At 41.3% G+C, this 23,664-nt stretch overlaps 1 protein-coding gene and 1 long non-coding RNA gene across 2 annotated transcripts in view; one reads left to right on the forward strand and one right to left on the reverse strand.

The window, feature by feature from the left end:
• Positions 1-23,664, reverse strand: part of LOC129636029 (disks large-associated protein 1-like) — a gene marked incomplete at its 5' end in the record, with an annotated part of 52,982 nt that overhangs the window by 23,031 nt on the left and 6,287 nt on the right. Inside the window, one exon of the mRNA XM_055559304.1 lies at positions 23,164-23,255. Coding sequence (XP_055415279.1) covers positions 23,164-23,255 — 92 coding nt within the window. The remainder of the gene's footprint in view (positions 1-23,163; positions 23,256-23,664) is intronic.
• On the forward strand, positions 1,548-21,874 carry LOC129636309 (uncharacterized). The gene is made up of 4 exons (XR_008706868.1): positions 1,548-1,770; positions 13,800-13,922; positions 14,851-14,916; positions 21,766-21,874. It is a non-coding gene; the product is annotated as an uncharacterized LOC129636309 (long non-coding RNA).

A 23,664-nucleotide genomic window follows, 5' to 3' on the forward strand; every position in this document is an offset into this window, starting at 1 on the left:
AAAGACTGAACCAACCAGCACGGGACAGGATACTGTGTCTGTTCTGAAGGGAGGAGGAATGACACTTGTGAGCATTCACCTCTGCTGTTGCTTTGTGCTCTTTCTATGAAACAAGTTTGTCTGATGAGAGGATTTTCTGTCCCTCTCCCACCACTTTTCTGTTCAGCAGATTACAAATCAAGAAATAGATGGGAAATCTTGGAGGCTTATTCTCATCTCCCTTGTCAGGTGAAGGTGTATTTGAACAAAATGAATCATCAACAAAAACTAAGCAGAGTCTTGTATCTTTAGAACACACATGCTTTGTTCCTGCAAGTTCAGTTATCTGAGACACAAATCATAAAGACCCTTGCTCCTTGGAAGAAAAGCTGTGACAAGCCTAGACAGTGTAAAAAGCCGAGATATCACTTTGCCGACAAAGGTCTGTATTAAAGCTATGGTTTTCCCAATAGTCATGTATGGATGTGAGAGTTGTTCCATAAAGAAGGCTGAGCACTGAAGCATTTATCCATTTGAATTGTGGTTCTAGAAAAGACTCTTAAGAGTCCTTTGGACAGCAAGGAGGTTAAACCAGTCAACCCTAAAGGAAATCAACCCTGAATATTCATTGGAAGGACTGATGCTGAAGCTGAAGCTCCAATACTTTGGCCACCTGATGTGAAGAGCCGACTCACTGGAAAAGACCCTGATGCTGGGAAAGATTGAAGGCAAAAGGAGAAGAGGGTGGCAGAGAATGAGATGGTTGCATGGCATCATCAACTCAATGGACAAGAATTTGAGCAAACTCCAGGTGATAGTGGAGGATAGAGGAGACTGGCGTGCTGCAGTCCATGGGGTCAAAAAGAGTTGGATATGACTGAGCGACTGAATAACAACAAGTCAAAACTTATCATAGGGATACTCAGTCACACCTGTTACAGAATCCTGTACTCCATGGGTCCTATCCACATAAAAGCTACTTTTCAGGACTAAATCTAGTTTAAAAGAGAAACGCGAGTCCTATGCTGTTCTTTCTTCTTTACACATTTTTTCCTGTACCTCCTGTCAAAGGCTGAATACACAAGGAATTTGGAGATACCATCCTTCAAAAGTTCAGAATCTTGGTGTTTTGGGAAATGGTACTTAACCAATGTAAAAATCCAAGATGTCTCCTTACATAAAAGACAGGTGGAAAGGATGGTGAGGGAGGTGATGAGATTGAGATCAAGAATTAAGACACCCTAACAAAGAATCAGTTTCTTGTCAGACCAGCTTCCCAGTTAGAATGGAGCACAGAGGAACCTATGGGTAATGTAGCCCTTGTTCACAAATTCAGTGGAAGTGTCCTGCTCCCCATTTGAATGTGGTTAGCACAGTGCTATTGACAGATTTTAAAACTACTCAACACAAGCATCCACTGGTCATTTAAAACCCTCCACATTCATCATCCTTTTGCCCAAAGCTCTCTTTAAGCAAAGAAAATTAGAATAGGTTTTCTACATGAAGACTCACTCTAGGCCAAATAATTGCAACATTTGTCAAGTAAAAGGGAGGGAATGGTAATGATGAGTGGGCTTGGTATCAGCTGATAGTGTCTGTGAGGGCCCAGCTTGTTGCCATTCTCCTGTTAGTACCAGCTGGGCAGGTTCTGTATCCTTGATGGGCTGTCGCCATGGGAACCTTAGTTGGGAGCCTCAACAAAACCTCCTTGAGCTGACTGTAGTGCCCCAGAAGGAACAACTTTCCCTCCGCAACGAGAACATTTGGTCATTTGTTGGCTCCTGACCCCAGGTAATGAACAAAAACCTGAGAAGTCGCACTTACAGTTGTCTTTCACTGAATCCTGTTACGGGGTCAAATGGGGGCCACTGGCTTGTGAGTCAGTTGGTAATTTTTCTTTTTGCAAAGTAAATTATCTTGGAAAGCATGTAAAAAAGAAGAAAGAGAAAGATGGAGGGAAGTGGGAGGAGGAGGATGGGCAGGAAGGAAAGAACGAAAAAGAGAAGGAAGGAAGAAAGAAAATGTATGAGGCATATGAGGAATTATGCCAGTTTCCAGGCTTTTGAAATCTGCAATGCATGAATGCCACACCTTTAGAACTCAGGTGTACCTGAAGGAACTATTTGGCTAGGCCATAGTATTGTTAACTTGGCAAAGAAAAGAGATTGTTGAGTATAATAGGGAGGGTGGGTGCTCGTCTGTGCCGTCCTCCAGGGAAGCTGAGAGCAGTTGGATTGATCCAAAGCCTCTGGGTTGGCAGATGCTGGATGTTTCTGACTACCAAAGGTCTTGCCAAGTCTCTGGCCCCTGAAGAGGCTGTCAGAAGATGCTGCCTTGATTTTGGCTTTTTGTTTTTAACATCCTGCTTAGTCAAAAAGGCCCAAATCGCTGCAAGCCCAAATGTTTACATATTTAAGTCAGTCACAATCAAAAGAGGTCTTTTGTAGCAGTTGACACAGTGTTTAAAGAGAGAACAATGCTTCTTTCCCACAGGCTTGTTACTGCCAGTTTGAGGCTTTAACGTGTGAAGCTTTAACATGTGAAGCAAGGGAGATGTTAAAAACTCAGAACTGTATAGGAATAGAGGTAATTTTGGTGAAGGAACAAAAGCAGGCATTGGTTTCTAGAAATAGGGAACAGGTCCCATCATGGGCGCTCAAGCTTTCCTTCCACACTTGTGTTCAATCTATGTGTTCACAAACCTGCTGAAATTGCAGGTGTCATTCACAAGCACTTTTTTTTTTTCCTTGCTGCTCAGCATGGCTTGCAGGATCTAAGTTCCCCTACCAGGGATAGAACCCAGGGCCCTGGCAGTGAAAACAACGAGTTCTAGGGGCTGCTAGGGAACTCCCTACAAGCACATTTTAATGTCAGCATTTCCTCCCTTAAACATTAAGTGTGTCCTGGAGGGTCTCTGTGTTACAAGGAAAGAAGGAGATGGTTCCACCAAGTGGGGATAAGAAAGGCCAGAGGCTATTATTCAAATCCATCTGCTCCCATTCCCATACCATAAATGAAATATAGATGAAAGATCTTGTTTTTCTTTGCATACACACACCTCCAAATACGCACATCCTGCCCTGGACCAGACAGCATATTAAAAAGCAGAGACGTTACTTTGCCAACAAAGGTCTGTTTTTCCAGTAGTCATGTATGGATGTGAGAGTTGGACCACAAAGAAAGCTTGAGTGCCGAACAACTGATGATTTTAAACTGTGGTGTTGGAGAAGACTCTTGAGAGTCCCTTGTGCTGCAAGGAGATCTAACCAGTCAGTCCTAAAGGAAATCAGACCTGAATATTCATTGGAAGGCTGAGGCTGAAGCTGAAACTTCAATACTTTGGCCACCTGATGGGAAGAACTGACTCATTGGAAAAGACCCTGATGCTGGGCAAGATTGAAGGCAGGAAGAGAATGGGACGACAGAGGATGAGATGGTTGGATGGCATCACCAACTCGATGGACATGAGTTTGAGCAAGCTCCGGGAGTTGGTGATGGACAGGGAAGCCTGGTATGCTGCAGTCCATGGGGTCGCAAAGAGTAGGACACAACTGAGCAACTGAACTGACCGACGGACTGCCCTGGACATTCACTGTATCTAGCCTCACCTATTTAACAAGGAAATGGTGGGGATCGGGGAGTTGATGAGGGAGGAAAAGGCCACAAAAGGACTTACTCTCCATTTATTCTGGGATAAGTTTTCTCCTCTAGTTCCCTTGGCTCTGAGAGTAAATAGTCTTTTCAGTAACTATCTCTCACTTGGACGATCTCCAGATAAAGAGGCCAGCCAGTTAAGAAGTAGTTTACAAAGACATAGGAGGAAATATTAAATACACATACACTAGGAAAATAACATTCTGGAGTTTTCTTGGCAGAAAATTGCTGTGAGACCAGTAGCTTTTCTCTGTGCATGTCCATTTGTCATTTTGACAATGTTAATAAATAACCCCAAAGCACACCATTTTGAAGCTTTCAGCTCCCCTTAACCCTTTCAATTGTGAAGACCAAAGATGATTGCTTTATAAATTGTTAAAAAATACATCACAAATATCTAACCTTATAAAATGTAGTTGAGTTGGGATGGGGACAGGAGACTGGAACCTGTACTGCATGCTTATCCACACTTGTCTCTTGTTTCTGAACTAGAGATTATGAGGGCAATATAGTGACCTGGGAAATACAGGAATAAACAGAAAGGCAAGACCCAGGAGATTGGGTCTAGACATCAACTAAGAGTCTTCATCTTGGGATTTCCCTGGTGGTCCAGTGGCTAAGACTCCGAGCTCCCAATGCAGGGGGCCTGGGTTTGATCCCTGGTCAGGGAACTAGATCCCACATACCACAACTAAAGACCCTGTGTGCCTCAATTAAGACCCAGAGCAGCTAAATAATTAAAAAAAAAAAAAAAAAAGAAAGTTTCCATCTGTGTGTAATGCTCTTTCAAAATTGAGGGAACACTGCTGGAATGTTGAATCAGAGAACATACACCTAAAAAAGGTATAGGTGTTCACTATATCCAACTCAAAAACTAGCTATGGAAAGGTAAAGTTACTTTTAACTTGGGTCTCTTTGTTTGGAATGCTCTTTTTCTCCCTATGATTCCATACATTCCAGTATATTCCATGACCTTCCAACCAGAGAGTAGTGCTGATAACTGGGCTTACCCCATCCACAGGCCAAATAAAACCTACATTGATGACTTCTGCTTCTGGCCAAGAATAGAGTAAGAATGACTGAATTGATTTACACATCTCTCTGAAACAACTGTAAAAGACTTACATACACACAAATTGTATTTACGTGACCTAACAATGGACAATTGGAAATGGAAATAAAAACAAATTTACAACAGCAAGAAAAATATGAAATATCAGTGGGTAAAGCTGACAAAATATGTGCAGGACCTAACAATAGCTGTAAAAATAAAAAAAGCACTTTGAAAAAGAAGGAAGTTGGTGGACTTACATTACCTGATTTCAAGACTTACTATAAAGCTACAATAGTCAAAACAGTGTTGCATCAGTGTGAAGATGGATAATTAGATCAATGGAACAACACAGAGAAGGCAAAATTATTTATATCTATCTCTTTATATCAATAAATATTTGAGAGAAGGTTCAAAGGATATTCATATGCAAAAATTAAGCTTTGATCCATACCTCACACCATGTATAAAAGTTACTTGAAATATAGGTCCTACACCACAAAATCTAAAATGACATTCTGGAAGAAAACATAAAAAAACCTTGTTACCTTGAATTAGCTAAAGCTTTCTTAGCTATGACACTGAAATCACAATCCAGGGACAGGAGGAGGCTTTGGGGAGTGATGGATGTGTTCTCTGGGGTTCTCCGATGGCTCAGCAATAAAGAATCTGCTTGCAATGCTGGAGACCCAAGTTTGATCCCAGGGTCAGGAAGATCCTCTGGAGAAGGGAATGGCAACCCATTCCAGTATTCTTGCCTGGAGAATCCAATGGACAGAGGAGCCTGGTGGGCTACAGTCCATGGGGTCGCAAAGAGTTGGACACGACTGAGCACACATGTAGTTTGAAGTTCTACTTCCTGCACAGTTTTTTTCTTCTTTTTAAAAATGTGCTTAATGTTTGTGTACTTGTGCTTAGTTGCTCCAGGGAATCTTCCCAACCCAGGGATTGAACCCAGTCTCCCACATTGCAGGCGGATTCTTTACCATCTGAACCACCAGGGAAGTTTTATGAACATAAGTTTTATGTGCTATGCTAAGTCACTTCAGTCGTGTCTGACTCTGTGTGACCCCACAGACGGCAGCCCACCAGGCTCCCCAGTCCCTGGGATTCTCCAGGCAAGAACACTGGAGTGGGTTGCCATTTCCTTCTCTAGTGCATGAAAGTGAAAAGTGAAAGTGAAGTCGCTCAGTCGTGTCTGACTCCTAGCGACCCCATGGACTGCAGCCTACCAGGCTCCTCCGTCCATGGGATTTTCCAGGCAAGAGTACTGGAGTGGGGTGCCATTGCCTTCTCCGAAGTTTTATGTACTTAACACTTAATCCTCAAAATTCCCCCAGGTGTATAAGCGTCTTCTCCATGCATTGCATCAGATTAGGAATTCCACCAATCTTCTTAAAGAAGTCTTTAACAGCTTCTGACCTGTCCCCTCTCACCCAGCCACTCAGCAGACCTGCCTCACCACTGTTGTCAGGAGATTGCTCTCCATCATCCTGAGACTTCCCTTTCCCCTTTCTTGTGCTGGATCACCTGTTTCCTGGATTCCATATTTACTTCTTTTTTAAAAAATATTTATTTATTTTGGCTATACCAGGTCCCACATGTTGTAGCACGTGGGATCTAGCTCCCTGACCAAGGATCAAACCCAGGTCCCTTGTGTTGGGAACGCAGAGTCTTAGCCACTGGACCACCAGGGAAGTCCCTGTATATTTACTTCTTTGCTTTTTTCCATTTTGTACTTTTTTTCTAGAAATGTCTTCAGTTTTATCTTTTAACTCTTCTGTTGGGTTTTCCAGTTCTCTGTTAAGTTTTTTAATTTCTAAGAACCCTTTTCTTTCCATCCCACCTCTCCATTTCCCACCAGGTGTACAGGAAGATGCTCTGTAAGGGACCGCATCAATTTCTACTTCCTTCACAGGGACTTCTTGCCTAACCTTCCTCTCTTTTCTCTAAAAAAGAAAAAAAAAGAAAAAAACTTTAAAATTTTCTGGATTTTCCTTAAAATGTTTGGTTCTCCTTTTGTGGCTTTTCTCTGGTCTCTGTGAGTTTGCTAATTCTTAGCTGTCTCCTCCTCCTTGAAAGTCATAGAAAAAGCCTCCTGAGAAGTCTGTACTTTGGAGACAGGCTCATTCACTGTGATGCTCAGTGTTGGGTGATCTAATTGCAGAATCCCTGATGGCAGTTTCTTTGGTTCTTTGGGCTCAGACTGGCCCATTCCTCCACTGCAGGCTGTTCACACACCTACGTAGAGGAAATGTGTCTGGCTGCTGGGATCCTGGGAGCCGAGAGAGCATAGAACACTTAGGGCTGGTGCCTCGACATTCTGTTTGTGAATTTTCATTTATCCTCCTATTTTCAGTACAGCAACCCTGCCCTCAACTGTTTGCCTGTCTTCCAGATGCAGGACTGTTTGTTTTGGCCTCTGAAGGGAAACCTCCAGCTTCCTGCCAGAGTAGGAAGAGCCATCTGTCACCTGACTGCAGATTCAGGCAGTTTTAGCTCCACCCCCAGCCCTACGTCCAGTGCTGTCAATGCCCATGCCTTTTGTAGGTTCAGAAACTTAAGTTGAATTACATCGTAGATTTCTGCATGGCTAGCTTTAGATTCAGCTTTCTCTGGTCACCTGAGCCAATTATCATGTGTCTATCTACCTTCTGGCTCCCACAATCCTGCTGCTGTATTTTTTCCTCTCTTGTTCTCATCCTCCACAACTTGTGCCGAAACAAACACAAAATCCTTTTACTGTCATTTAGTTTCAGAAGGCCTCAAAGATCGATGTGTGTATATTTTTTTCACCACCTTTAATCAAAAGTCAATCTAGCAATAATGCACATATTCAACAGGAAGAGAAATTTAACTCATATTCTTAAATACTGTGTAACTATTAAAGAAGTATTTGTCATGAATTTTTAATAATGAGAACGCTTTTGTTGTAATATTAGTTGACTTTTTAAATATTACTGAATTTTTTACAAAAGATGATTTCAACAACTTTCAAAACAATCATGGAGAAAGCATGGGTAAAAATATACCCCTCTATTAATTCATGGTTAATGAGTAGGATTATGGAAATTTTTATTTTTATTTCTGCAATTTATAAATTTTCATAGTATATAAATATTATCTTACTTTTCTTGTCATTAATTAGATTACTTAATGATTCACAATTATTATAGAAAAAGTGTTGTTGCTTAGTTGCTAAGTCATATAATACTTAAAAAGATATCTGTCTATCCATGCATATAATCTCAGTTTTTTTCAGTTGCTCCAAACTTCATTGGAGAGTTATAAACTGTTAACATGCTGCTGTATGTTTTCCTCTCAGTAAATCTGCATGCTATTTTTATAATGAAAATAATAATATTCTTCCTGTTTGTATCTACTCTTAAGAGTCTTGGAGTCAGTCATGGGCTAACGTAAGAAAGTCTAGTTTGAACTACTGTTGAAATACAATTGTTACTTGGAAAGAAAGGGGAGATCCCTGGGAGCCTTTTAGCTTTCTCATCTTAGTCAATGGAAAGGATTGGTTTACAAGATTTGCTAATTATCAGCTTGGAAGACAGGAAGACCTCATGAGAACTCCTGGGGACCAGTCCAGGGAATGGGAGAGAATGGAGGCAGGATGCTTGGAGGGCTTGGGATAGAACATAGAGCACAGCTGAGGGGAACGTTCCTAGGGGAGGGCTTGATCCACTTTGCTTAGAATCAGTCCTGCAGAGCAGCAAAAATACACCATGTGGATCCTATCGAATAATCCTATTGGCTGACCTGTGAAACAGGAATTGGGGACAGAGACCTAATGTTGGGGGCTTCCCAGGTGGTGCTAGTGGTAAAGAATCTGCCTGCCAATGCAGGAGATGCAGGAGACAAGGATTCCATCCCTGGGTCGGAAAGATTTCCTGGAGGAGGAAATGGCAACCCACTCCAGTATTCTTGCCTGGAGAATTCCATGGTCAGAGGAGCCTGGCGGGCTATAGTCCATGAGGCTGCAAAGAGTCAGACACGGCTGAGTGACTGAGCACATAAAGCACACAGCTAATGTTGGGTGGAGAGGAGACATTGCTTTATTAGCCTAAAGGAAGTTTTGAAGTCTTGCTTCAAAACCCCATGCATTCATGGACCCTGGCTTGGTGCTGCCATAGTATTTAAACTAGTGACCTCCAGACAGCCTTCCTCTGTGCATGGTCCCTGCCTGCGAATAAGTGAGGAAGATCTGTGATCCTCCATTTGGATTCCTTTTCTTGAAGTAGATGGGTTATCAGTGCATCTTATCTTTTTAGTAATGAGTTACTAAATTTTTCTTTTGTTTCAATAGGGAGCACTGAATAGCACCCTGAGTTTACAAGTATACCTTTTAAGAGATGAATCAGCTAGATGGACTCTGCTATGTTAGATTTAGTTCCTAAATCGTGATGGTTTCAAAAGTGATATTGAGTCTCAGCCTCTTACAAAGTCTTTTTTTTTTAATTAATTTATTTTTGGCTGCACTGGGTCTTCGTTGCGTTGTGTGGGCTTTCTCTAGTTCCAGCAGGCGGGGGCTACTCTTCATTGAGGTAGGTGGGCTTCTCATCCTGGTGGCTTCTCTTTTGTTTCTGAGCTTGGGCTCTAGGGTGCACGGGGTTCGGTGGTTGGTGGCTTGCTGGCTCTAGAGCACAGGCTCAGTAGCTGTGGTACATGGGCTTATTTACTCCAAGGCATGTAGGATTTTCCCAGACCAGGGATGGAATCCATGCATTGGCTGGCAGGTTCTTATCCACTGTGCCACCAGGAAGCCCATCTTACAAAGTCTTTTAATCTTCTCTTTGCACTATCTCTTTGTTTCTCTTGCTCTATTTTCTTTCTTTTTTCTCTTTTTGTTAGGCTCGTGTCATTTATCAATCTGTTTATTTGGGAAAGTGGGAGATGGATTGTAATAGCCATTCAATGTGAAAACAACAGTCTTATCCTTATCACTAGATAATTTAAAAAAAATTAAAATATTAAAAAAACCCAGCTGTCTTTAAGAAATCTCATCTACCCAGTTTTGTATTTTAAGATCCTATCTAAATGAATGACTACCAGCAAAATTATAAAAAGAATTATAATTAGAGACTGAAGAAACAAGTAATCTCTGCTTGACAGCAAATTTCTTATGGAAAGGTTGAAAACAATCATTAACATCAATTTTTAATGCTTATTTATTTCATAGCAGTTAACTACATAGTGACCTTTGAGAATGGGTATGGTTTGGAAGTTTAAGCACCACCAAAATTGGGGCTGCCAGCTCTTTGGGGGGATGTATTTAAAAGAAATTACTCAGTTTACTGGGGAACAGCAATAATTTATTAAATGTTCAACTTTTTAATAACATGATAAAAAAAGCTCATTTGAAGTTTGGGGGTTGCTATTAGGCATATAATGTTTAACATTCCTACAGATATGGACAAGTGTCAGGGCATGAATTCGGTGATATAGAATTGCTAACTGCAGGGGAAATGTTTGAAGTATATTTAAAAAATTAGGATGATTTTCTCTTTATCTTTAAAGAAAAGATGGTATAATTGCTTTCTTGAGACTTCACTCTTCAGAGAGATTTATTCATGTTATATGTAATATAATGTAATATCCTTCCTTATCTCTGATAATTTTTCTTACTCTGAAGGCTCCTCTGTCCGAAATTCATACAGCAGCTCCTGCTTTTTTTTTTTAACTTTATTTTTGGCTGCTCTGGGTCTTCACTGCTGCTTGAGGGCTTCTCTCTAGTTGCTTCAAGCAGAGGCTACTCTCTAGTTGCAGCGCACAGGCTTCTCACTGTGGTGGCTTCCCTTGTTGTGGAGCGCGGGCTCTAGGCATGCGGCTTCAGCAGTTGCGGTGCACGGACTTAGCTGTTCCGTGGCAATGTGGGCTCTTCCTAGACCAGGGATTGAACCTGTGTCCTCTGCATTGGTACGTGGATTCTTAACCACTGGACCATCAGGGAAGTTCACTCCTGCTTTCTTTTGACTAGTGTTAAAACAGTATGGACCTAATAGAAGCAGAAGTATTAAGAAGAGGTGGCAATAATACACAGAAAACCATACAAAAAAGATCTTCATGACCCAGATAACCACAATGATGTGATCACTCACCTAGAGCCAGACATACTGGAATGTGAAGTCAAGTGGGCCTTAGGAAGCACCACTATGAACAAAGCTAGTGGAGGTGATGGAATTCCAGTGGAGCTATTTCAAATCCTGAAAGATGATGCTGTGAAAGTGCTGCACTCAATATGCCAGCAAATTTGGAAAACTCAGCAGTGGCCACAGGACTGAAAAAGGTCAGTTTTCATTCCAATCCCAAAGAAAGGCAATGCCAAAGAATGCTCAAACTACCACACAATTGTACTCATCTCTCAACACTAGCAAAGTAATGCTCAAAATTCTCCAAGACAGGCTTCAACAGTACATGAACCATGAACTTCCATATGTTCAAGCTGGACTTAGAAAAGGCAGAGGAACCAGAGATCAAATTGCTAACATCCATTGGCTCATCAAAAAAATGAAGAGTTCCAGAAAAGTATCTATTTCTGCTTTATTGACTATGCTAAAGCCTTTGACTGTGTGGATTACAACAAACTGGAAAATTTTTAAAGAGATGGGAATACCAAACCACTTTACCTGCCTCTTGAGAACTCTGTGTGCAGGTCAAGAAGCAATAGTTAGAACTGGACATGGAACAACAGACTGGTTCCATATTGGGAAAAGAGTACGTCAAGACTGTATATTGTCACTCTGCTTATTCAACTTATATGCAGAGTACATCATGTGAAATGCCAGGTGGTTGAAGCACAAGCTGGAATTAAGATTGCTGGGAGAAATATCAGTAACCTCAGATATGCAGATGACACCACCCTTATGGCAAAAAGTGAAGCACTAAAGAGCCTCTTGATGAAAGTGAAAGAGGAGAGTGAAAAAGTTGGCTTAAAGCTCAACATTCAGAAAACTAAGATCATGGCATCTGGTCCCATCACTTCATGGCAAATAGATGGGGAAACAATGGAAACAGTGACAGACTTTATTTTTTGGGCTCCAGAATCACTGCAGATGGTGACTGCAGCGATGATATTAAAAGACGCTTGCTCCTTGGAAGAAAACCTATGACCAACCTAGATGGCATATTGAAAAGCAGAGACATTACTTTACCAACAGAGGTCCATCTAGTCAAAGCTATAGTTTTTCCAGTGGTCATGTATGGATGTGAGAGTTGGACCATAAAGAAAGCTGAGCGCCCAACAGTTGATGCTTTTGAACTGTGGTGTTGGAGAAGATTCTTGAGAGTCCCTTGGACTTGAAGGAGATCAAACCGGTCAATCCTAAAGCAATCCTGAATATTCATTGGAAGACTGATGCTGAAGCTTAAACTTCAATATTTTGGCCACCTGATGCGAAGAACTGAGTCATTGGAAAAGACCCTGATACTAGGAAAGATTGAAGGCAGGAGAAGGGGACAACAGAGGATGAGATGGTTGAATGGCATCACCGAGTCAATGGACATGAGTTTGAGCAAGCTCCAAGAGTTGGTGATGGACAGGGAAGCCTGGTGTGCTGCAGTCCATGGGGTCTCAAAGACTCAGACACAACTGAGTGACTGAACTGAACTGAACTGAATGCAGTAGATTTTTCTCCATCACCTTACTTTTAATCTGTCTTTATATTTAACATGGATTTCTTATAAAAAACACAAAGTTGGGTAGTATTTTTTATGCATTCTGACAACCTCTGTCTTCTAATTGGTATATTTAGACCACTGACAAAGTGATTATTGATATAGTTGGATTAATATCTACGAGATTTCTGTTTCCTTGTCCTCTGTTCCTATTTTTGTCTTCCACATATTTCCCTCTTAGCATATATGCTATACTTTCTTGTTTTTATTCTTTTTAGTGGTTGCCTTAGTAGATTTACAACTGGTCCAAGTTCATTTTCAAATAATACTATATCACTTCAAGAGTATTGAACATACTTTATAATAATTAAGTAGCCCTAATCTTACTTCTCATCCTTTGTAGTATTGCTGTCATTCAATTTACTTCTACTAAAGAGTATAAGATATTCATATATATTGTTCCTATTATTATTTTGAACAAAGTATTACCTGTTAGATCCATTAAGAATAAGACAAAGAAGTTTTTATTTTACTTTCATTTATCCTCTGATGCTGTTCCTTTCTTCATGTAGATCTGAGTTTCTGGCTTATATAATTTTCTTTCTCTCTGAAGAACTTCTTTTAACATTTCCAAAAGTTGGATCTACAGATTTACAAATTTCCTCAATTTTTGTTTGTCCGAGAAAGTTTTTATTTTTTCTTGTCTTTTGAAGAATAGTGTCACAGCATACAGGATTCTAGGTTGGTGTTTTTATCTTTCGAGATTAAATATTTCACTCTATTTTCTTCTTACTAGTATGGTTTTTGAGGAAAAGTCACATACAGTCCTTATTTTTGCTCCTCCATAAGAAAAATGTCTTCCTTCTGGCTTTTGTCAGGATTTTTTCCAATGGTTTTCTTTGAATATGGCATGCCTAGCTGTGATGAATTGGGCATTTATCCTGCTTGGCCTTCTGTGAGCTTCCTGGATCTGTGGTTTGGTGTCTGACACTAATATGGGGCCGTTCTTAGTCACTGTTGGTTCAAATATTGCTTCTGTTCCTTTTTCTCTTTTCCTTCTGGTGTTCTCATTATGTATGTTAAACCTTATATAATTGCCTTATTATTCTTGGATATTTTGTTGTGATTTTTTTTTTCAGGGTTGTTTTTTTCCCTCTTTGTTTCCAGTTTGGGGAGTTTCTGTTGTTGTGTCCTCAAACTCAGAGGTTCTTTCCTCAGCTGTAGCTTATCTGCTAATGAGTCCATCAAAAGCATTCTTCATTTCTGGTAGTGTTTCTGATCCCTAACATTTGTTTTTTATTCTTTCTTAGAGTTTCCATCTCTCTGCTAACTTTGTTCATCTATTTTTGTATGCTGTCTACTCTTTACATTATGGTCCTTAACATTTTAATCATGGTTTAAAAAATACCTGGTCTGATATGTCCAACATTGTTATAGATGCCTCTGGGTTAATGCTTGTTCAGTCTTAATAAGTTGTATTTTTACCTTTTAGTATGCCTTGTAGGGTTTCCCTGGTGGCTCAGCTGGTGAAGAATCTGCCTGCAATGTGGGACACCTGGGTTTGATCCCTAGGTTGGGAAGATCCCCTGGAGAAGGGAATGACAACCCATACCTTGTAAGTCATTGTTGAAAGATGGACATGATGTAGTAGGTAAAAGGAACTGTGGTGTGTAATAAGTGAAGTGAAGTGAAAGTTGCTTAGTTGTGTCCGACTCTTTGTGACCCCATGGACTATACAGTCCATGGAATTCTCCAGGCCAGAATACTGGAGTGGGTAGACTTTCCCTTCTCCAGGGGATCTTCCCAACCCAGAGATCAAACCCAGGTTTCCCACATTGCAGGCATATTCTTTACTAGTTGAGCCACAAGGAAAGCCCAAGAATACTGGAGTGGGTAGCCTATCCCTTCTCCAGCGGATCTTCCCAGCCCAGGAATCGAACTGGGGTCTCCTACATTGCAGGTGGATTCTCTACCAACTGAGCTATCAGGGAAGCCCATGGTGAATAATAGGTGTTTAGTAAATGCAGCGGTAAGGTGAGGGGTGAGGGGAAGCATTTTCTAGCCCTATGATTAGGTCAGTCAATGAGCCTGTGTCCTTGGACAGTGAATTTCAGCAATATTTCTCATCCCCTTCCCCTTCCCACTGTGGTACAAGTTTGTAAGAGGGGGCCGAGGTTAGGTATTTCTCTTTTCTCTTCTGATTAGAAACCCAACAGATTAGGCTCTGGGCTTCCCGGGTGGCTCAGTGGTAATGAGTCTGCCTGGCAATTCAGAAGACCTGGGTTTGATCCCTATGTCAGGAAGATCCCCTGAAGAAGGAAATGGCAACCCACTCCAGTATTCTTGCCTGGAGAATCTTATGGACAGAGGAGCCTGGTGGGCTGCAGTCTGTGGGGTCCCAAAGAGTTGGACCCAACTGAGCAACTGAGCAGCAACAGTAAGATTAGGCTCTGGTAAGTTAGTTTCTCCCGCAGGCAGAGCTTTTTAGGAACAGAACGCTCTGGCATATTTCTGAATGGTTCCTTTCCCCCTCTTTCTTCCAGAAGCACAGGGTGGGGATGGGGCTCTTCTCTGCTTTCTACTGTGAAGACCTGGTAGAGCTGCTGCAGGTAAAACATGAACTATGGGCAGCCCCTCATAACTGGGTCCCCATAAAGTTTTTAACTCTCAAACTTGTCCTCACTGAGCTGCCAGCAGTTCATCAATCACCATTCAGGTTTTCCTGTCCTGGCACTGGTTCCTACTGGGGCTTTCTTTTGTGGGTTTCTACTCCAGCAAAAACAAGACCAGGAGCTGACCGTGGCTCAGATCATGAACTCCTTATTGCCAAATTCAGACTTAAATTGAAGAAAGTGGGGAAAACCACTAGACCATTCAGGTATGACCTAAATCAACTCCCTTATGATTATACAGTGGAAGTGAGAAATAGATTTAAGGGACTAGATCTGATAGACAGAGTGCCTGAGAACTATGGACGGAAGTTCGTGACATTGTACAGGATACAGGGATCATGACCATCCCTAAGAAAAAGAAATGCAAAAAAGCAAAATGGCTGTCTGAGGAGGCCTTACAAATAGCTCTGAGAAGAAGAGAAGCGAAAAGCAAAGGAGAAAAGGAAAGATATACCCATTTGAATGCAGAGTTCCAAAGAATAACAAGGAGAGATAAAAAAGTCTTCCTCAGCGATCAATGCAAAGAAATAGAGGAAAACAATAGAATACAAAAGACTAGCTGCTAAGTCACTTCAGTCGTGTCCGACTCTGCGACCCCATAGACGGCAGCCCACCAGGCTCCCCTGTCCCTGGGATTCTCCAGGCAAGAACACTGGAGTGGGTTGCCATTTCCTTCTCCAGTGCAGGAAAGTGAAAAGTGAAAGTGAAGTCGCTCAGTCGTGTCCGACTCTTTGCGACCCCATGGACTGCAGCCCACCAGGCTCCTCTGTCCATAGGATTTTCCAGACAAGAGTACTGGAGTGGGGTGCCATTGCCTTCTCCACAAAAGACTAGAGATCTCTTCAAAAAATTAGAGATACCAAAGGAACATTTCATGCAAAGATGGGCTCATTAAAGGACAGAAATGATATGGACCTAACAGAAGCAGAAGACATTAAGAAGAGGTGGCAAGAATACACAGAAGAGCTATACAAAAAAGATCTTCATGACCCAGATAATCACGATGGTGTGAACACTCACCTAGAGCCAGACATCCTGGAATGTGAAGTCAAGTGGGCCTTAGGAAGCATCACTACGAACAAAGCTAGTGGAGGTGATGGAATTCCAGTTGAGCTCTTTCAAATCCTAAAAGATGATGCTATGAAAGTGCTGCACTCAATATGTCAGCAAATTTGGAAAACTCAGCAGTGGCCACAGGACTGGAAAAGGTCAGTTTTCATTCCAATCCCAAAGAAAGGCAATGCCAAAGAATGCTTGAACTACAGCACAATTGCACTCATCTCACACGCTAGTAAAGTAATGCTCAAAATTCTCCAAGTCAGGCTTCAGCAATTCGGGAACCATGAACTTCCAGATGATCAAGCTGGTTTTATTTATTTATTTATTTTTCAAGCTGGTTTTAGAAAAGGCAGAGGAACCAGAGATCAAATTGCCAACATCTGCTGGATCATCGAAAAAGCAAGAGAGTTCCAGAAAAACATCTATTTCCGCTTTATTGACTATGCCAAAGTCTTAGACTGTGTGGATCACAATATACTTTGGAAAATTCTGAAGGAGATGGGAATACCAGACCACCTGACCTGCCTCTTGAGAAACCTGTATGCAGGTTAGGAAGCAACAGTTAGAACTGGACATGGAACAACAGACTTGTTCCAAATAGAAAAAGGAGTAAGTCAAGGCTGTATATTGTCACCCTGCTTATTTAATTTACATGCAGAGTACATCATGAGAAACGCTGGGCTGGAAGAAGTACAAGCTGGAATCAAGATTGCCAGGAGAAATATCAAATCTCAATAACCTCAGATATGCAGATGACACCACCCTTATGGCAGAAAGTGAGGAAGAATTAAAGAGCCTCTTGATGAAAGTGAAAGAGGAGAGTGAAAAAGTTGGCTTAAAGCTCAACATTCAGAAAACGAAGATCATGGCATCTGGTTCCATCACTTCATGGCAAATAGATGGGGAATCAGTGGAAACCGTAGCTGACTTTACTTTTTTGCTCCAAAATCACCACAGATGGTCACTGCAGCCATGAAATTAAAAGACGCAACAAGACCAGGAGCTGACTGTGGCTCAGACCATGAACTCCTTATTGCCAAATTCAGACTTAAATTGAAGAAAGTAGGGAAAACCACTAGACCATTCAGGTATGACCAAAATCAAATCCCTTATGATTATACAGTGGAAGTGAGAAATAGATTTAAGGGCCTAGATCTGATAGATAGAGTGCCTGATGAACTATGGAATGAGGTTCGTGACATTGTACAGGAGACAGGGATCAAGACCATTCCCAAAGAAAAGAAATGCAAAAAAGCAAAATGGCTGTCTGGGGAGGCCTTACAAATAGCTGTGAAAAGAAGAGAAGCGAAAAGCAAAGGAGAAAAGGAAAGATATAAACATCTGAATGCAGAGTTCCAAAGAATAGCAAGAAGAGATAAGAAAGCCTTCTTCAGCGATCAATGCAAAGAAATAGAGGAAAACAACAGAATGGGAAAGACTAGGGATCCTTCAAGAAAATCAGAGATACCAAAGGAACACTTCATGCAAAGATGAGCTCAATAAAGGACAGAAATGGTATGGACCTAACAGAAGCATAAGATATTAAGAAGAGACGGCAAGAATACACAGAAGAACTGTACAAAAAAGATCTTCATGACCCAGATAATCACGATGGTGTGATCACTGACCTAGAGCCAGACATCCTGGAATGTGAAGTCAAGTGGGCCTTAGAAAGCATCACTACGAACAAAACTAGTGGAGGTGATGGAATTCCAGTTGAGCTATTCCAAATCCTGAAAGATGATGCTGTGAAAGTGCTGCACTCAATATGCCAGCAAATTTGGAAAAATCAGCAGTGGCCACAGGACTGGAAAAGGACAGTTTTCATTCCAATCCCAAAAAAAGGCAATGCCAAAGAATGCTTGAACTACCGCACAATTGCACTCATCTCACACGCTAGTAAAGTAATGCTCAAAATCCTCCAAGCCAGGCTTCAGCAATATGTGAACCATGAACTTCCTGATGTTCAAGCTGGTTTTAGAAAAGGCAGAGGAACCAGAGATCAAATTGCCAACATCCGCTGGATCATGGAAAAAGCAAGAGAGTTCCAGAAAAACATCTATTTCTGCTTTATTGACTATGCCAAAGCCTTTGACTGTGTGGATCACAATAAACTGTGGAAAATTCTGAAAGAGATGGGAATACCAGACCACCTGATCTGCCTCTTGAGAAATTTGTATGCAGGTCAGGAAGCAACAGTTAGAACTGGACATGGAACAACAGACTGGTTCCAAATAGGAAAAGGAGTTCATCAAGGCTATATATTGTCACCCTGTTTATTTAACTTATATGCAGAGTACATCATGAGAAACGCTGGACTGGAAGAAACACAAGCTGGAATCAAGATTGCTGGGAGAAATCTGAATAACCTCAGATATGCAGATGACACCACCCTTATGGCAGAAAGTGAAGAGGAACTCAAAAGCCTCTTGGTGAAAGTGGAGAGTGAAAAAGTTGGCTTAAAGCTCAACATTCAGAAAACGAAGATCATGGCATCCGGTCCCACCACTTCATGGGAAATAGATGGGGAAACAGTGGAAAGAGTGTCAGACTTTATTTTTCTGGGCTCCAAAATCACTACAGATGGTGACTGTAGCCATGAAATTAAAAGAGGCTTACTCCTTGGAAGGAAAGTCATGACCAACCTAGATAGCATATTCAAAAGCAGAGACATTACTTTGCCAACAAAGGTTCATCTAGTCAAGGCTATGGTTTTTCCTGTGGTCATGTATGGATGTGAGAGTTGGACTGTGAAGAAGGCTGAGCACCGAAGAATTGGTGCTTTTGAACTATGGTGTTAGAGAAGACTCTTGAGAGTCCCTTGGACTGCAAGGAGATCCAACCAGTCCATTCTGAAGGAGATCAGCCCTGGGATTTCTTTGGAAGGAATGATGCTGAAGCTGAAACTCCAGTACTTTGGCCACCTCATGTGAAGAGTTGACTCATTGGAAAAGACTCTGATGCTAGGAGGGATTGGGGGGCAGGAGGAGAAGGGGACAACAGAGGTTGAGATGGCTGGATGGCATCACTGACTCGATGGACATGAGTCTGAGTGAACTCCGGGAGTTGGTGATGGACAGGGAGGCCTGGCGTGCTGCGATTCATGGGGTCACAAAGAGTCGGACATGACTGAGTGACTGATCTGATCTGATCTGATCTACTCCTTGGAAGGAAAGTTATGACCAGCCTAGATAGCATATTCAAAAGCAGAGACATTACTTTGTCAACAAAGGTCCTTCTAGTCAAGGCTATGGTTTTTCCAGTAGTCATGTATGGATATGAGAGTTGAACCATAAAGAAAGCTGAGCACCAAAGAATTGACGCTTTTGAAACGTATTGGAGAAGATTCTTGAGAGTCCCTTGGACTGCAAGAATATCAAATCACTCAATCCTAAAGAAAATCAGACCTGAATATTCTTTGGAAGGACTGATGCTAAAGCTGAAACTCCAATACTTTGGCCACCTCATGCGAAGAGCTTACTTACTGGAAAAGACCATGATGCTGGGAAAGATTGAGGGCGGGAGGAGAAGGGGATAACAGAGGATGAGATGGTTGGATGGCATCACTGACTCAATGGACATGAGTTTCAGTAAACTCTGGGAGTTGGTGATGGACAGGGAGGCTTGGCTTGCTGTGGTTCATGGTGTTGCAAAGAGTTGGACACAACTGAGCGACTGAACTGAACTCCAGTAAGTTGTGATTCTCTGTGTGTCTGTCTGTCTCTCCAGTTCTTAGAGCAGTAATTTGCCCTGTGGCCTCACATCTCTGCCTGGCTTAAGAAGAACTGTTGATTTTTCAGTTTGAAAAGTTTTTTACTTGTTAAGATGGAGTGGTGACTTCTAAGCTCTTTACCTGCTGGACCAGAAACTGCCTGTTATCTTCTTTTTACATATAAAGAAACCAAGGCACAAAGAAGTTTAAAATTTGATCAAGGCCTCCCAGCTAGTATGTGGTAGTGCCAGGATTTGAATCTCGGTGCTTTAGCTCAGGAATCTGTGCCCTTAACCATCATTGAGGAGAACAAGCAAGTTGGGCCAGTGGGGGAAGGAGAAATGTGTTTTCTTACCATGAGATCTTTCATATCTCCTAAGTTTACATTTTCTTTTGAAAAAAAATTTTTTTTTTTTTTGGCCATGCCTTGTGGCATGCCATCTAGTTCCCAGATCAGGGATTGAACCCATGTCCCCTGCATTGGGAGCTCAAAGTCTTAACCCCTAAGACCACCAGGGAAGTCATTACATTTTTTTCAAAACATTTTCTAAAACCGTGAAAGGAACATGTGCCAGAAGGGTTGGTTTGAAAATGATGATTACTATAACTTGAAGTAGATATAATAATTAAACATTTTAGAGTAAAGGGGGGAAAATTCACTCCTAAATCTACAATTTTTACAGATTACATTTCAGTCCTTGTCCATCTTTGTGAATATTATATGTGGGTATTATGTCCTGTTTTTCACTTAACATTGTACCATGGGAATTTCTCCCATGTTTCCATAGCCTCTTTACAAAATCATATGTAATAGCTGTATAATAGCCTGTCTTGGCGATGTGCTATAATTTACAAAAGCATTCTTGTTTTGCTTGACATTTGATAATTGATATTTTTTTTTACAATAATAATGTTCCACAGTTGTTTCCCTTTCACTGAGTGATTTCATTTAGGATAGCCTCATAAAAGGAATTACTGGGTCAGTATATCTGGATAGATGTATAATTATCACCAATTTTTGTCATATTAATTTCTAGAAGGACTGTACCAATTATCTGGGCTTCCAGCATTGTATAATTATATCAGATATAATAATATAAAATGTTATATGTACATATATGGAAAATCTTTTAGATGCAAGGGTAGTGTCAAACTAAGAGACTGTAAAATAAGACCCCTTCCATCAGCTGAAATGTGGCTTATTCTCAGATTTAAGTTTATGTTACATGGGGCCTTGCATATAGGAGACATTCCATAGAATTTTTGTTTTTTGGATGTGGACCATTTTTAAAGTATTTATTGAAGTTGTTTCAATATTGCTTCTATTTTACGTTTCGGTTTTTTGGCCTTGAGGCATGTGGGATCTTAACTCCCCAACCAGGGATCAAACCTGCACCCACTCCTTTAGAAGCTGAAGTCTTAACCACTGGACCGCCAGGGAAGTCCCCATAGATATTTATTGATTGGATAGATGATGAATGGATGGATGAATGACATCCAAGTGATTTCTCCTAATTAACACTTAAAAAGCTAGTGACAAAGTCGAAATGATTTCCTGATTTAAGATATAGAGTTCTTTCTCCACGATAACCGCATTCTTACCCCATCCAGTCAACAGTTAACTGTATACTTAGTATATGAAAAGCATGGTCTGGAAGCTGAGGGTTCTGTGTTATCAGTAAACATAGTCCCAATCCATCATGGTCCTCACAGTTTGACTGGGAAACTCACCTACTTCTCTAGACCAAATCATTATAAAATGAAGATGCTGACCTCAGAAGTTCCCTTCAGCTTCTGGATTCAGTGATCTTCTCAAACTCTAAATTTCTTACTTCTGGATACTAAGACTCTAAGCATATTTTAAAGATCAATCTAAAAGGACCTTCTTGGTGGTCCAGAGGTTGAGAGTCCGCTTGCCAAAGCAGGGGACACGGGTTCTAACCCTGATCTGGGAAGATTCCACATGCGGCAGAGCAACTAAACCTGTGTTTTCCACAATTACTGAGCTACTACAGAAGCCTGTGCACCATAGAACTTGTGCTCTGAAGCAAGAGCAGCCGCCGCAATGAGAAGCCCTCACCCCGCAGTAGAGAAAGCCTGTGTGCAGCAATGAAGACCCAGTGCAGCCAAAAATAAATAAATAAAAAAAAATGTATTTTTTTATCTAGTTTTTTTTTTTTTTAAAAGAACAACCTAAAGAAACTAGTGATTCTGCGTAACGACAGGAAGTCTTCCTACTCCTCATTTGTTCTTTTGTTCATCATTCTTTGAGCATATGCTAAATATGAGCCACTACTGAGTTCTAGGAATAAGAAAGAAAAAAAAAAAGAGAAAGTCCTCTTCTCTTAAAACGTCTTGTCATCTAAGATGGGAAAGCTCTCTGAAGAGGAGCAGTTTGGGAACAGCGGTACTTCACACAATGCTCCTATGTATGTGTGAGCGGGATGCGCTTGTTCTGCCGTCAGGGAGGGGAGAGGCTCCCCTTTGCTTCTCTCTTGAGTTCCTGTGGCTGGACCAATCATAACATTGACACAAGACAGATTTACAGGAGAAAAAGAAAAATTTAATTTGTGTGCACAGAGGTCGCAGAGAAATGGAACCTAAGAAGTGGCCAAAGCAAATAGCCTTTTACTTTGTAGACAAAGAAGCAATAAATTTGAGAGGGAGTGACAGGGCAAAGAAACAGGTTTGGGTGTTTAATTAGTAAGGAATTTAAGCAGAGTTTGGACTTGGGTAATGATTTAATGAAGAAATAACAAGTGTGCAGGCTTCTTGGCCCTGAATCCTGTCTCTGGTGATAACAATATCTTTCCAGCTCCCAGTACAAGAAGGGCACCTTTCATGTGGAAGATTTATTTCCTGCTTTCAGGGATTCTGGAAAAGGTAAAGGTATCATTCTTTGCATTGGCTGTTCCTTAAGTAATTTTAATTCAAACTAATCATCATGCTATTGAAGCCTATTTTAGGCCCCAATACTACTATTCTGGGACTTCCCAGGTAGCACTAGTGGTAAAGAAGCCACCTTCCAGTGCAGGAGACATAAGAGAGGCGGGTTCAATCCCTGGGTCAGGAAGATCACCTGGAAGAAGGCATGGCAACCCACTCCAGTATTCTTGCCTACAGAATCCCATGGACAGAGGAGCCTGGTGGGCTACAGCCCATAGTGTTGCAAAGTGTGGGGCACGACTGAAGCAACTTAGAACACACTACTATTCTAGCTAAAATGTAAATAAAATGGTCTCCAGTATTAAAGCAGAAAAAGGAACAGCTAATACTGACTTAGGCTTACCCTCTAATGCTCCCAGAAGCTGATGGGAATTATCACTGAATAGAGAAGGTTTATCATGGGGAAAAATACTTGTATTTTTGTACTTGCCAACATCAAGATGAAAGAGGATGAATGGTAGACTCACCATTTCTCTTCTTCTACTTGGACTCCTACGGACTGGAACTTACTGGGTGCTTTATTTCCCCCTGTTTTCTCAGGTTCTTCAGCATCATCCACCTGAAGAAATAGCCACAAGTAGAGGTGCTCTATTTTAGTCATCTTGCTTGAAAATCAAAGTCTCATTTCATTAGAAACATCTGTAGTATTGCTGGAATATTTGGTGATGTGTTCAATCTTTGTGTATTTGATGAACAGCATCATTACATAATTAGCGTGTGCTTTGACTCTGCTGATCTTAGTAAAATGCAGTTTTGTTCACTCCTAAGTTGCCCAATCAGAGAAGGCAATGGCACCCCACTCCAGTACTCTTGCCTGGAAAATCCCATGGATGGAGGAGCCTGGTAGGCTGCAGTCCGTGGGGTCACCAGAGTCGGACTCAACTCAGCGACTTCCCTTTCACTTTTCACTTTCCTGCATTGGAGAAGGAAATGGCAACCCACTCCAGTGTTCTTGCCTGGAGAATCCC

The sequence above is a fragment of the Bubalus kerabau genome, chromosome 21, assembly GCF_029407905.1.
Source record: "Bubalus kerabau isolate K-KA32 ecotype Philippines breed swamp buffalo chromosome 21, PCC_UOA_SB_1v2, whole genome shotgun sequence".
Taxonomy (NCBI): domain Eukaryota; kingdom Metazoa; phylum Chordata; class Mammalia; order Artiodactyla; family Bovidae; genus Bubalus; species Bubalus kerabau.